Consider the following 15,093-nt stretch of genomic DNA (forward strand, 5'->3'; position numbering starts at 1 on the left):
ATATCAGTCTTTGGGCTTAAAAAAGATAGGTTGGCATGGGTATGCTCTAAGGTGCAGGATCTCATCAGAGCTGATGGATTTTTTCCACCGGCAGACACAGACAGTAACATCAGATGCTTCGCTCATACAGTAAAGACACATGGCTCCGAGTCTAAGTGAGCCTAAGCCATCATGTGGTGCAATCACATTTTAAGAATGATCAAATGCAGAAAAAGTTCACGCAAAAGTCAACGCTGCGCCATCCAATTAACACTGCTCCCCATCCCTCTCTGTCATGTCCATTTATGTTGGTTGCAACAGATGTCTCCTCATTAATTAATGGTGATTAATTCCAAACCATAATATTAAGCTGACCAGTAAAACAGCACTAGAAGATTACCTTATTGTAAATAAGTTACTTGAGAGAGTATTGACAATATTGGGACAGTTCACTGCTGTTTGATTTGATTTTGCCACAAATACAAATTGTGACAGCAAAATTGAAGCTTGCTAGTTACTCTTTCTACAGTGATTTTTGTGAGAATGGTAGTGGGCAATGAGGTTGTATTCATGGGGAAATTATGGGGTTTCACGAGCCTTGTTTAAACTCTGCGCTTCTACATATTGCCGTTCTACGGTGGTGTATTGTTAGTACTGTTGCTTAGTAACTGAACAGTGATTTGCGGCAGGATCTTCGTGAAACATTTGATCACCTTTCTTTTATGGAAATGTGGGTGGACGTGTTTTAATAAAGCGATAATGCACTGGGGGCCATGATACAGTATATTGTTAATGTTACTCAGTGTCTAACAACGCCCCGTAGCAATACCCATTTTCATGAGATACCATGGCCTCTCGGGCCTTATTGCTTTATCAAGAAGATTTATGTCCACTACCCCATTCCGTATTTACCATCATCCCTGACCCAGCACTCACTGGGCAATAAACAGTCTTAAAAGCCCATCTTCTGTTGTTCAGACTGAAAACTTGTTATGGTGAGAATAGTCTGTTGTATCCTGATGACTAGCCTACAAAAGGGCAATGTTTTACAGATAATATTTCCCTCATAACACGTTTCTGATTTATTCATTCCATTTTGGCTCTCTTGCAGCTAGTGTGCATAATGTTTAGCAAATCTGCTTTTGGCTGGTAGGCTTACGAGTCCCCTTGATGAATAGTCAACAGTAAGTCTCTACAATACGCGAACGGTCTGCACAAGGCTATCACCGAGCTGTTCATTTGGGTATGCATGAAATAACAACAACCCACAGGGAGCATTCCACGTTTCAAACACTCAGGTCAAATACCCGAGCAGATTCCACATGTGCAGCCTCTGGCCACTGAGGCCTGGAATCCACATCCTCTCTGGCTCGATGTGACGTTGCATGTTCTATTTCCAGAGTGAGGGTTGAAGTAAGGCTGCTGGGAGTGTAACACTGGCCTTCATAACCTCAGCGACCTAGAAAAGCTGCCTGAAGGCCGACACACAAAATCTTCACTCCTAGGCAATTATTAGCAAAGGCCTTTCAAAAAGAAACACAAGCTTCCACATGTAGTATGCCACTTTCATGCCAAATGATTTGCATCCTTTTCATTCATATCTTTGACTTTGTTGTCAATGTATTCCACCACGGTTGTGGAGCTTGATGTTTTGTCTCTTTAGTCCAGGATGGAGAGGGATAAGGGGAGAGAGAGGCAAACAAGCAGTCTAGTTTACTTTCAGCCCTAGTGTCTACGGACCGCATGTCTCCAGTCATCTGTCACTAGTTTACATATATACAATGACACTTCCCCTCTCTGTGGGAAGCTGTTGTCACCGCGTGGCCGGCAGCTGAGGCAGACTGGGTGCTGGTGGGGTCTCCCCCAGGTATCTCTAGGGATGAATGTTAGGCCTGGGTGACAGATTGACAGGCACACACAGCCTGCCACCATACATGCCTCATCCCCTGTCCAAGCACTCACTCCTCCTACATGCAACCGCTGCCTCCCAAGGCAGAGCAAATTTTGCATAAAGCAGTGACTTTGCTCTAGATACATTTAGTCAGACAAAAAAAAAATCACCCCCCCTAGCCTCCCATACTACGTGAAACTTTTGGAGTGAATAATGGAAACAACAGGGGTGGCTGAGGGCTCTGGGGATACGGTTAAATATGTGGGGGGTGCAGATTCAGTCAGGGTTTGGCATAGAGATAAATCTACATGGGCCAAGTGTGCTGATAAAAATCTAATACATGTTCCATAAATATAATATGATAATATTTTGGTTAGAAATAGTTATTGAGTAAGAACCCTCTTTGGTGACTAATTGCTGTTGAATTCCAAAATAATTAACACTTTTTCCCTTTGTTACATTTAAATATCACATTTCAAAACAAAGAAACCTAGGTCATACTTAGTCTTGAAAACGGTAGTGAAGTTAAGTGAGTGGTAAGTACTTGAATAATATAACCTTGCCTAAAGAGGAAGGACACTCGAATGCCGGGACTGGAAGTGAACATTTTGATTTAGCGATACAGTATGTACTGCTGACTTTGGGGTGCCAATCAACTGGTCAGTTACAGTAATTCGATGGTTAGTCAACTAACCAGACTCAATATCATGTTCCTCCCTCAAACACAAAATATGAACAATATCAGAGAACATGAGATCAATATAATATGGGTAACCACTCTCCGAAAGGGGGCATTAGTTTGTACCGAAGTCTCCTCAGAGTCCATACTTTCCTCCAGGCACCGGCTTAACTAGAATAAAGGTCAGAACATACTAGAGAGGGATAGACCGCCAATATAGGTTTTAGCTGACTTGATTCCCTTTTCGAAACAGACAGAATTAATACAATGTTTAAGGTTTCTCAGCAAAACCTTGATTGGGTATTTCCACCTCCCTCCCCCGAGCCCAGGAATCTAAGTGAACCAGAGAGCATGGAACAGTGCTCTGTAACAGCTATTTTAGACCATGCAAAGTCAACACTACTCCCTGAGGTGATTTCCCGATAATGAACACAAAAGAGGTGTCAGCCCTCATAAAGCTCCAGGATGATGCTGAACTCTTCATGAGGACTATTTTTTTCCCTGGTTTAAATTAATCTAATTCCATGTGGACACTAAGAGGGAACGTCAAATAGGCCACACGCAAAACAAGCCTTTCCATGGCTATCCGTTTCCAATGGGATAGTCTGCTTGTGGCTGAGAGAGACAAAGGACTCATGGTAGTCCAAGTAACTTTAGATATCTGATCACATATATTGGCTTTGCGTCTATCCACACCTAGTCCACACAATTTGAGCACAGGACATTGGTAGGGTCAAAGGTTTCACAGTGGGGAATTATTCATTCTATATGTACAGTATTTACAAACCGTGTTAACCAATCAGCATTCAGGATTAGACCCACCCGTTGTATAAAAACAAACATCCCGGTGCAACAGTGAGTGTTTGTATTGTGCGGGAGCTGAAATGAACTTTATGGAAACTCATTTTAAGCTCATTTGAAACCAAACATATTGTACCTTTGTGGCTAGAAATAGGGTCATCTTAAACTATTTCCTTGGGGTGAAGAAGGTACTAAGAGGGATGATGTTTGCAATATCCTAACCAATAAAATACATCTCCAGTCTTTTGAGGATGATCATTATACTGTTCAGTAATATATTGCTGCTGCTGGTCTACCAAATAAGCAATATCAATCAACAGGCAACAAATAGGCTGCTTTTCACATCTGCTCATGCGAAACGCTTCTGCTTTTATGAAAACAACGGAGAGCGATGCACCACTTTGTTCTCGGCGCTAATCTTTTCCGTTTCAAAACACTAACTTTAGACACAAGCATTTGTTTCATTGTGTACTTTATTTAACTAGGCAGCCTGGTCTAAACTCGAATAAAAAACCAGGGCGTAGGACATTTGCCTTGAAAAAGACTAGGATGAGCCAGGGTTGTCTGCAGTTTGTCTCTTGGCCATCTAAAGTGGCGCGCTCCAGTGCAGAAGGCAGGATGAGATAATCACACTACGTAGTGTAGCCCCCCCCCCCCCCCCCCCCACCACCGCGGCCAGTAGCACTCACTCACCCCTGCACTGGTTGATATCATCACGTCACTGACACCGCAGACACACTCAGCCTGCCCGCCTGCCTGCCCGCCGCAGCCTGATGCCTTAAACCTCCATGGCAGTGTACCAGCCCCTCTCTTCTCCTCTCCTCTCTCCTCTCCTGCAGACAGGCCTCAGACCCATCCTCTCCCCGGCACTCAAGGTTCTCTCTGCTAGTCCATGGCACCCAGCCAACCTGTCAGCCACACAATTCCGCCGAGGATGAATGAATCACTGTGAAGTTAGTGAGCACCACTGATAGCGCGTCTCCCTATGATCATCTTCCTAATTAAGATTTGACTTCTTTTATGTGTTCTTTAGTGAAACATCAAAATATCAATTTGAGACAATTAACCAGTCAAAGTGATGACTCTATTCATCATTCCAGAAGGAATTTCCAAGACAGGAAAGCAGCTAAAACATTGACTTTCAGATTCACGGAAACGCATGCCTAGTCTCTTGAATATTAATGTATAACTTTATTGAGACATTCATTTCAATACAGTAATTACACAATTACTGTGTCATTATGTGAATCTATTCTGGTATAGTCAGTAAGAAGCTGTACAGCTACTAATGTCTTTTGTGGCAAAATCTCTAATTAAAAGAAATCAACCTGGCATTTTACAAATGATGATTATGGAGGCTGAATTACAGCACACGCAGACTCCTTCCATGTTCCCAATTGCAATTCAACACAAAGTTTACCAAGATGAAGAGACTAGAAGATAATATGAACTTGGAATAATACAATGAATTTCAAACACTCAAGGAGGATATTATAGTAAATAAAAGAATGTTAACTATTGCGTGATCTTAGATTTACCCTAGCTCTAAAAAGAGACAAAATGTTAATTGGAAGCTTTGACCTGAATCTTGAGTCGAGTATCTGCTCTGTTCCAGACTTGTTGAATACCTGGGCTTGGAGGCGACCAAGGATGGTGGCCTCGCTCAAAAGATTAGGCATGTGTTTTGTGAGAAGACAAGTGGAATTTCAATACAGTAACATATTCTCTTATCCTCTTGTGAGGTACTTCAAATGCTATAGAAAACTCTAAAAGCATTATGCAAGGAAACACCTTGAAGCAGGAAAAAGCGCCTCCCTTTTTTCCCAAGGTTGTTCAATGTTAAGCTACATACTCAAGAACAGAATGATAAACTCTAACAATTTTTTAAATGTCCCTAATTTTGAAAATCATTCAATTGTAGAATTTGTTGAATAGAATCCTTGAGTGTCTGACCTTTCCTGCCATCCCATAGGCTACCTCACATGGCAAGATCGGCTTTAGGGAGCCACGTCCAGGCATCTATACAAGTCCTTGCAAGAGCAAAACTTTTAATACATAAGAATATACTGTAATTTAAAAAAATATCAAACATATTTGATGATTTCTTGATATGATAACAATTTGACAATAATTTCCCTAGCCCAAACATGTTTAAGAGAGCACTCAGGGCCAGCTCCAGGCATGGTCTGAGTAGGAAGGGGGAAACTGAAAACTAGCTGTTATTGGCAGAGAGATTTGGATCTCTTTTTGTTATTGGTATATTAACCAGTTTACCGCATGGTGATGTCACCATGGAAAGCCAAAACTCCTGCCCATGCAAACCTGCTGATTAGGTCCTGTATAGTTTGTATTTTCAACCAGCAACTATCAGGAAATAAAACTGATTAAAACAATCTGACTTTTACAATGTTAGTCTCATCAGATGTTGTACAATATGATACAAAAATAAAATGTTGACTGCACTGGGCCTTTAAAAATATATATATTTTCTAGCACGTTGAGCTGTCACCAGAGAAAAGGCTCCTCCTGCCCTTACAGTATAACTGTATGCTCAGCATGGAGCCTCTGCCTCCCTTGAACTAAAGAGGAGAAAATCTCCAATCATTATGGCCATTAGAAATCAAAAGTTTAGCATGTCTAATTAAAATGTAAACAGTGTAATGAGGACCTCAGTGATTTAGGAAAAATGTCTCTCTCACTGCCACTGGAGGTATGATCATTACTGAAGCAAATCTATGAATGCACATGAATCTCCTACAAGTCCAGATTAAAAGCATTACTGCTAAACCTAGTTTAGTACACCTGGGGATTGTCTATTCTAACCAATCCCCAATAGGCTCTGTGCTGCCTCCACTCTTTATGAGTGCAGAGAGACAGAGACAGGCTTATGTGAAGGAGATGAAACAAAACCTACATTTCATTGTTTCAAATGGCAAGAAAAGCGCTTTAACGTTATGATACATTTAAATTATTTAAATTACCCATATGACATACATGGCCAGAGTGAGGAATTTTGCTGTAGGAATTTTGAAATCATTTAAAGTTATTACCGGCCACTAAGTAAGCTCAATATACTGTGGAATAGTACGATCTATATAAAAGATCAGGACGGATGAGGTTATGCAGACTAACATGTTGGTCAGTCAAACAATTTATGTGTTAATGACTGACTGCTACCTGGTATCATGCCTAAAGGATATCATTCGTACTATTCTCTTGAAGGATGTATGCATATTACAATTCTATGTGCAAATGTTCCTCATTTCACTATCTTCTTTAGCCACTGGTTATGGTTTTAAGTGTGATGGCTAGGGTTAAGGTGAGGGTAAGGTTAGAGYTAATCTGGCTCTAAATACACTAAACACAACAGTCAACTACTAATCTTCAGAAAAGGTTGAATAAAGCAACTGTTTGAAAAACGCTGCTCTTTCCACAACATGTACAGTAAATGTCAAGCATATATCTGAGTTGGGGCTAAACTCCTTAAAGACAAGGGCTTCAAAAGAAATGGACCTAGTGCCTTTTAAGACCAAATGAATACCACTAAGAGTTTATGGAAGTAACACAATAGCCAATCAGAAGTAGCCTACACTAACCCACATCTATTGGATATAAAGCCAAGAAGTAGGATAACGGACTCAGTTAATGTCCAGTGTTATCACTTTTTTGAATGTATTACGTTTATTAAGGATCTAAATAGAAACGTATGTCTTTAGATCCAGAAAGTGTGCATAAATAAGAGAACAGGGCAGAAGGAAGGAGATATGAAGTGTAAGCACAAGCAACTGATAATGGACCCACATGCATTTTAGAACATGCCTATGCTATGCTGTCAGTCAGAACAAAAAAACACAGTGAGCAGACAGTCCCTGTGTCTAAATGAGATGGTAGAAGGGGTAGAAGGGGTGGGAGGGGAGGATGTCAAGGATTCATGATCCTTCGTCTTTGCAGTAGAGCACACACGTCTCTCAGTATAGCAACAGACAGCTGTTTCCACTTTCTAATGCACCCCAACTTAGATCACTGGAGAAATTGTCAGCGCACCGAGACACACACAAAGATAACATAGCAAGCTGCCATGAGGGAGACGAAAGAGACAGAGAGAGAGAGAGAGAGAGAGAGGGGGAGAGGTAGAGAGAAGAGGGGGATGCTGCTCTGAGAAGAGATGGGATTTGTTCTATTTGCATGAGTCTCACTCCCTTGGGCTCTCCCTCGCTTTTCAGACGAAAAGCACGAAAGACAACACTTAACATATTTGCTTAAAGATGACAACCTTGTACTGGTTTCATTTGCACAAGGCTTTGTCTAGAATTGAGACGGGAGAGACTGAATGGGATTTGTTACAGTTGCTGACAAATGTATCCGTCAGTACGGATGAGCGTGTTATCAATTTACAACAGCCCCGCAAGACCTCCCAGGGGGTGTTTACACAGGAGTTACTTAAGTTAGTCACAAGCTCACTTTAATTGTCACTATTAAAGGACAATAAAAAACTGTCAGCCCTATTCATACACACACCATGTCACAGGAAATGGCTCTGGTCACATCTTCRACTGAAGCCAATTTGAGCCCTCACGTATCATAATGCACCCTATACTGTAGCTCTCTGAGGGAGGAAGGTACGCTATCTACAGACAACGGTGAAATCCCACTGCTTCATTATGGTTCTACCAGACTGTCTGTGGTCTACGATCTCCATACTTGGTGTTAATCGGAAGCAGTGAAGCTTGTGCGTATGTTATGGCTCTAGACTCTGCTTCAGAGGTTGGTCTCTGCTATTTACTGTTGGACAGGGTTCCCAAGCATCTGACAAGGTGGAATGAATGTGTCCAAAACAGCTACATTCTACAATTCAACTGCATAACTTAGAAAAGTGTATACATACAGTATATGTATGATATGTCATCATGTATGGTGTTGGTTAGGAAAATGCTAGAGTGAAAAGTATCTAAAATATTGGCTAAAAAAACAAACATGTTTGACCGGWGAATTTTGAGGTTTATATATCATAATGAGAGGGGACAGAAATGTCAATATCGTAAGGCTCTGTGCCTTCTATGTTTTGTGAGGACTTGTTGCTCCAATAAGAAGAGAATGTGGTGGTATCATATATAATAATAATATAAAGTTCCTTCAGAAAGTTTTCATACGCCTTGACTTATTRAAGATTTTGTTATGTTACAGCCAGAACTCAAAATTGATTAAATATATTTTTTTCTCTCACCCATCTACACACAATACCCCATAATGACAAAGTGAAAACATGTTTTTAGACAGTTATGCTAATTTATTGATAATGAAATACAGAAATATCTAATTTACATAAGTATTCACATCCCTGAGTCAATACATGTTAGAATCACCTTTGTGGGTAAGTCTCTAAGAGCTTTGCACACCTGGATGGAACAATATTTCCCCATTATTATTTTCGAAAGGTTGTTTTCAAGTCTTGCCATAGATTTTCAAGCAGATTTAAGTCAAACTGTAACTTGGCCACTCAGGAACATTCACTGTCTTCTTGGTAAGCAACTCCAGTGTAGATTATGGGTTTGTTTTAGGTTATTYTACTGCCGAACGGTGAATTCATCTCCCAGTGTCTGGTGGAAAGCAGACTGACGCAGGTTTTCCTCTAGGATTTTGCCTGTGCTTAGCCCCATTCTGATKATTTTTTTATCCTGACATAGTCCCCAGTCCTTAACAATTTCAAGTATACCCATAACATGATGCAGCCACCACTATGCTTGAAAATATGGAGAATGGTACTCAGTAATGTGTTTGTTCCAAACATACCACTCTGTATTCAAGACAATAAGTGAATTGCTTTGCTAAATTATTTTGGAGTGTTACTTTAGTGCCTTGTTGCAAACTGTGTGCATGTTTTGGAATATTTTATTCTGTACAGGCTTCCTTCTTTTCACTCTGCAATATGTGACTTGTTAAACATATTTTTACTCCTGAACTTATTTAGACTTACCATAACACAGGGGATGACATTTCAGCTTTTCATTTTTAATTAAATGATCAAAGAAAATCTAAAAACATAATGCCACTTTTACATTATGCAGTATTCTGTTTAGGCCAGTGACAAAACAATCTAAATGTAATCAATGTTAAATTCAGGCTGTAACCCAACAAAATGTAGAGAAAGTCTAGGGGTGTGAATACTTTCTGAAGGCCATTTAGCAGTTACTTTTATCCAATGCATTATCTAGTTTCACATCTCTTTCAGCATGCTTAAATGTAGGTATATGATTATCCAAAGCGAAATACAGCCCCGCGTGCATACATTTTACGTGTGGGTGGATCTGGGATTTGAACCCACTATCCTGGTATTGCAAGCACCATGCTCTACCAACTGAGCTACAAAAGATCCCCATATTGAATAGCATCCCAATCTTGTTGAGTAGCATCCAGAATTTATATCCTATGTTCTTCTCTCAAGGGTTGCTGAAGAATACAATTTGAATTGTACAGTACTCTAAATGGTCAAGAATACCTTTTCATGGACAATGAAAAATATAATTTCACTGGCTCAGCACTATTCGGATCAAATGCATGTACTATCAAATGAAATCAATGTTTTGTCACATGCGCCAAATACAGCTGGTGTAGACTTACAGCTTTATCTGCTTTAAGCCTTTTTAGGACTTCAAGGAGGTTACTAGTTTCACTCTTCTTTCATCAGCAGCACGCTTAACTGTTGGTATATGATTCGTATACATGCTGTCCAAAATCAATATCATTGTAATGTAGAGAAAAGTTAAAAACAAGAAACAACGAAAATTCTTAAAATGACATACATTTGTTTAAGCAACACAGAAGACTGATGGCAACACATGTATTTAAACTATTCAGGAGTGTGTGCATGTACATTTGCATTGTTTATGATCAAGTTATTAACTATACGTTTAAAAAAAATATACACTGCAAATGTAATTTGCCTAATTGCAACAATTACATACTGTATCTTTCCCAATATAAAACCKCAAATTATGAAGGGTGTCGCAAGAAATGTGGATGCAATGAAAAACAATAAGTCTGTAGTAGAACGTAGTCACGCTGTCAAAAGCTATGATCTATCATGCTACAGTATTTGCTCATAAGTACTCTGCTAATACGTCAACATGCCAGGCGTAAGGCGAAAAGAGAGTGGTGAAAAGGGGAGTGGTCAGCATCTGTCATCAAGCGCAGCGCAAAACTCAACTAGAGGATCCATGTCAACCACAATCAGAAGTGCAACCAAATGAGAAATAAACAGAGTTGTCAGGGCATTCACCACACACACTGGAGAAGCCAAAAGGTTCAATCAGGACTAAAGAAAATCTCCTATCAGCAGCCTATGGCGCCGGTACTATGTTAGGACATAGTAATTAATGGGACTAGGTCCTAGTAATCTATTCTTATCTATTCTATCCTCAGCTACTAATAGCCAAATGAAAGAATACTGTACTGATAACTGACATGTAAAATGTAAGATGTTCATMCGTTGAAAGAAAGCAGAAACGCTTAAATCACAGTTTTTAAACCACACCGCTACATCTTGAGAGCGAGTGTTGAATGCAAATAGTTAGTTTCACCTAAAACCATCAGGCATGTGAAAAAGCAATGAGAAATACCAAATAAAACACACATGTACTGTATGGTCATGTCCACTTTTATGAAAACACATTACAGCAAAACACTCCAGCATAATGGAAGTGGTTGTGGTGTACATTTTCCTGAAGAGGAATGAAAACACACTTCAGCTCTCTGTTGATGATTTAATTCCCTCTCATATAAATGCAAATGAGATGTGTGAACACAACTATTTTGGATTACTGTATTGCGAAAAACAAGTGTTCAATTTGAGGATCAAAACTTCATCCAGCTAAACCAAGAAGTTCTGACTCGGGATGTATCCTCGTGTGTCAATATCATAATGTGAAGTATGAATCTGTAGTAAATGTATTTAATCGCCCAAACAACTGCTAAAACTTGTGAAGTGTGCTGTGGATTGCAGTGGATCGTAATATGTGCCCCTGTACACTATAGAAATAGGCTAACCAATTCGGATGAAGACAAATAATGTGTAAATGCTGAATGTGAATGCTTTGATATTACAATAAAGAATGAGCAAAGTTTCCCATAATGTTCAAAAGTGAAAAAGACAGCCCAACACAAGACTGATTTCAGGGGTCCTAAACAGCACTTCAGAATGTGGGAGTTGTGCTGCTGATCATTGTCCTTATTGATTAACTCACACGTTGGCCTACTTCACAATACACGCCTGTACTGAATGTTCACACACAAACATTTCCTCTAATTCTAGCCTTTTGCTGTCTGTGAGGCAGACCGTAGCCATGAAAGTAGGCTAACATGTTATTTATTGGTATTAAATAACTATCATTTATCAACTCTCCATATCAGAAATGGCATATACAAAGTAACATCTGATTAATAACACGTGCATAGGTCGACTGTTGACACAGCAGGTAGCCTAGCTGGTAAGAGTGTTGGGCCAGTAATCGAAAGATCGCTGGTTCGAATCCCTGAGCTGACTAGGTGAAACATCTGTCGAGCAAGGCACTTAACCCTAATTGCTTCTGTGAATCGCTCTGCATGAGAGCGTCTGCTCAAATGTCAAAATGTAAAGATTTGATGGGCCACTTACCCATTCATTTCACCACAAAAACAGAGTTAACAACCCAAACACTTTCATAAGCATGAATGTCTTAAATGAGGAAACAGCACCTGGACTATGCTGGTTGCATGACCATTCAATTTGGAGCTAATGCCAGTGGTCTAATGTGTTGGTTTAATTCAATCAGAGACAGGCAAAACAGTAGAGAAAATACATTAGATCTTGTAACATACGTGGAAGAAATACRTCATCCGGCAATCACTTTGCCTATGACATAAAAGCTGGTCTCCCACTCTCAAATACTACTTTTAAATTATGTTAATCTGAAACCCTCCCTATCATTTTGTTTATGCGGATAGGGGAAGCATTTTACACCATGTAAGGATAAATGGTGAATTAAATAGGACAATACATCAGAATATACATTTTAGGACACATGCAAAAATAGATAAGATGGAACAGTATGCGAAAACCAGACATTTTGAATGCAAAAGACAGATAAATTACGCACAAACTTCTAATTTACACAATGTGAAATAATAACTATCATTATTATCAGGCTAGTTTCAGTATTATGCTATTCCTATACTATTGTTATTATTATCATTATTAGTGGTAGCATACTAGTAGGTTAGTTAACATTTAATTTTGAACACATACACCAAAATAACATTATAGCAAATCCCAAATATGATCAAGTGCATCCACATGATAAACATGATATTTCTAGAACAAACTATTTCTGAAATTGCAACCTCATCCAGTGTTAAACTTTTCAACATTAAAACGAGCCATGCATACACCATAAACGCACCGGAACATTTCTCCCAGTTATCATGTAATCAATAAGTGAAATAGTCCAACATACCATAAATACCGGTGCTAGTGATCATGTCTTCAAGCCTAAAAACAAGGGAAAAGGAAAACAGCAGAATCGGAATTTTCACGAGGAGGAATTCCAAAGGTTGCTTCTCACTTTTCCTCTCAGCTATCGAATATCACTGCCTGAAACGTGGGCCCTTTCGTCAGGTATTCATTTTAACCTACATGCATATAATTAAAAAGAAAAGAAAAAAAACAACAAAATCTCTTGGCTAGCATGTGGAGAGGCAAAACACATGACCACGAATGTAAAGCCTATGTCAGTTCTCCTTGTTCCTTGTTGAGGCTTCGTATGATGACATAAAAATATTTATATTTTTTGTGCAACCCCATTAGAGGAAGCGATTAAAGCATCATGATGTCCCATTACTTTTAATAATAGATTACATGCAGTCAATTGTCACCACGAAGAGCGCAATGTCAACGTACGTATTTATTAACCTCATACAAGCAGTTATCGCGGCAAGTTTGTTATCTTCAGATTATCATACATGCGTTCACTTGAAAATTACTTTGAAACAATTTGTATCGCCCTCATCACAATGATTGATTCTGAAATCATTAATTGCTCAAGCGCCTGAGTGATTCTCAGCGGTGGCATAAACTTCACATCCTCGCAGTACTTCTGTATTTGAAAATGCCTCTCTAAAATGTTTTAAATACATTATAACTGTATATGTGACTACCACAGAGATTCTAAACCTGCAATTCTGCATGATGCGTGAGAACGCTTCCAGAGGCATACCGTAAAGCGCTTTCTCTTACGTAGTGCAGCTTCGCTTCTTTTTAATTGTTCATATCTAAGATAGAGACACGTTAACTCTTACCTGTATATATGACAGTGCAGCTTCAAAGATTAGAGTAACATCGATCCACTGGATATGCGCTGTCTCTTATACACATCTAGATGTGTATAAGAGACAGCTATAAAACAGTGCAGCTTCAAAGATTAGAGTAACATCGATCCACTGGATATGCTTGATGAATGGGTGTTCAGGTTAAGCGCGGCTGCTTGCGATTTGAAACCATTCCAAGTCAAATGAAGACTGACCACAGCCTCTGCCATGTTGGAATTCCAAACACTGGACAGCTGCTCTACAGAAGGCATAATGCGGCGCACTGCGCATGTATTCTAGCAGAGGTGGCAAATTCAAAGCGCTTCCAAAAACATTGACGTGACAGTATATATTGGTAGGCTGCGTTTACATTGGATAATTGATTTGCTTTTCATTATGAACAATACATTTCACATGAAATATATAGTTTCAGTATGAAGAACGAATATATTCACCTGTATGATTAGAAATTGCTATAAAACCAAGGCTACAATGATTAGGCTATAAATAGGTAATGCACTGGTGATCAACATATAGCATTCCAGTATCTGAAACTGATCTGTTAGGGTAATTATATAATTACTACACACATTTCATTATAATTAAAGTCTCTGTGTACAATGTTTATTGGTGTACAACAACACATATGATACAGTAATGCATTCTCAAAATCGTCAAATGTGTCTTTGGGGGAAAATAGATGCTGGATATTCCCTGCTTGTCTTGATTCAGAAATGTATTGGCTAAATCCTTATTTCAGTATGATGTTAGTTACATTATATGACATTGATCATTAGATCCCTGATTCCATCTCTCTTGTATCATTCCACAGCTCCTTGAAGGGAGGAGGTTATCTCTAGCCCATTGGGATGTCAGGCTAGGAGTAGCCCCAGTTAGACATGGGATCTGGATCCTTGCACCCTTAGTCCCACAATGCCCTATCAAATTCATGTGCAAGGGCCTTGGCGTGATGCATTGATTTAGCCTTGAGCACTCCCCACAGACCTCCCCATGCCACTTCCAGCAGATCCTGAGTTCTTTAGAGAATTCATACACATAGGCAGCCAAGCCTCAGCTGCTGTGCCGCTCTGACCAATGACAGCTCCAGCTCACACACTGCAAGGTAATAACTGCACTGATTCAGCGGTGCAAAGCTAATACCTATAGCTTGCAGCCTGAGGGAAAGAATATCCTACCTTGATTGTTCTGTGTTGCTTGTCAATTTTCCAATCATTGCCTCCTTATTCCATCTCTTAAGGTAATGTGGCATTGTTCATTTGAAAGAAAAGGATGAGCAAGATAAATAGATAGTTTACTGATAAAGAAAAGTCTCTAGAAAGGAGACTACAAACATTAGTCTCTGTTCATGTTCATTGCTTCAAGCTGTTTAGATCATACAAGGTGA

At 39.5% G+C, this 15,093-nt stretch overlaps 1 protein-coding gene across 1 annotated transcript in view; it reads right to left on the reverse strand.

Moving 5' to 3' along the window:
* Positions 1-13,737, reverse strand: part of LOC111974693 (fidgetin) — a 35,837-nt gene extending 22,100 nt beyond the window's left edge. The window contains exons 1-2 of the mRNA XM_024002625.2: positions 13,680-13,737; positions 12,839-12,873 (exon numbers count right to left, since the gene is read on the reverse strand). Coding sequence (XP_023858393.1) covers positions 12,839-12,863 — 25 coding nt within the window. The 5' untranslated portion in view covers positions 12,864-12,873; positions 13,680-13,737. The remainder of the gene's footprint in view (positions 1-12,838; positions 12,874-13,679) is intronic.
* Between the last annotated feature and the right edge of the window lie 1,356 nt (positions 13,738-15,093).

The sequence above is a fragment of the Salvelinus sp. IW2-2015 genome, linkage group LG2 (genome assembly GCF_002910315.2).
Source record: "Salvelinus sp. IW2-2015 linkage group LG2, ASM291031v2, whole genome shotgun sequence".
Taxonomy (NCBI): domain Eukaryota; kingdom Metazoa; phylum Chordata; class Actinopteri; order Salmoniformes; family Salmonidae; genus Salvelinus; species Salvelinus sp. IW2-2015.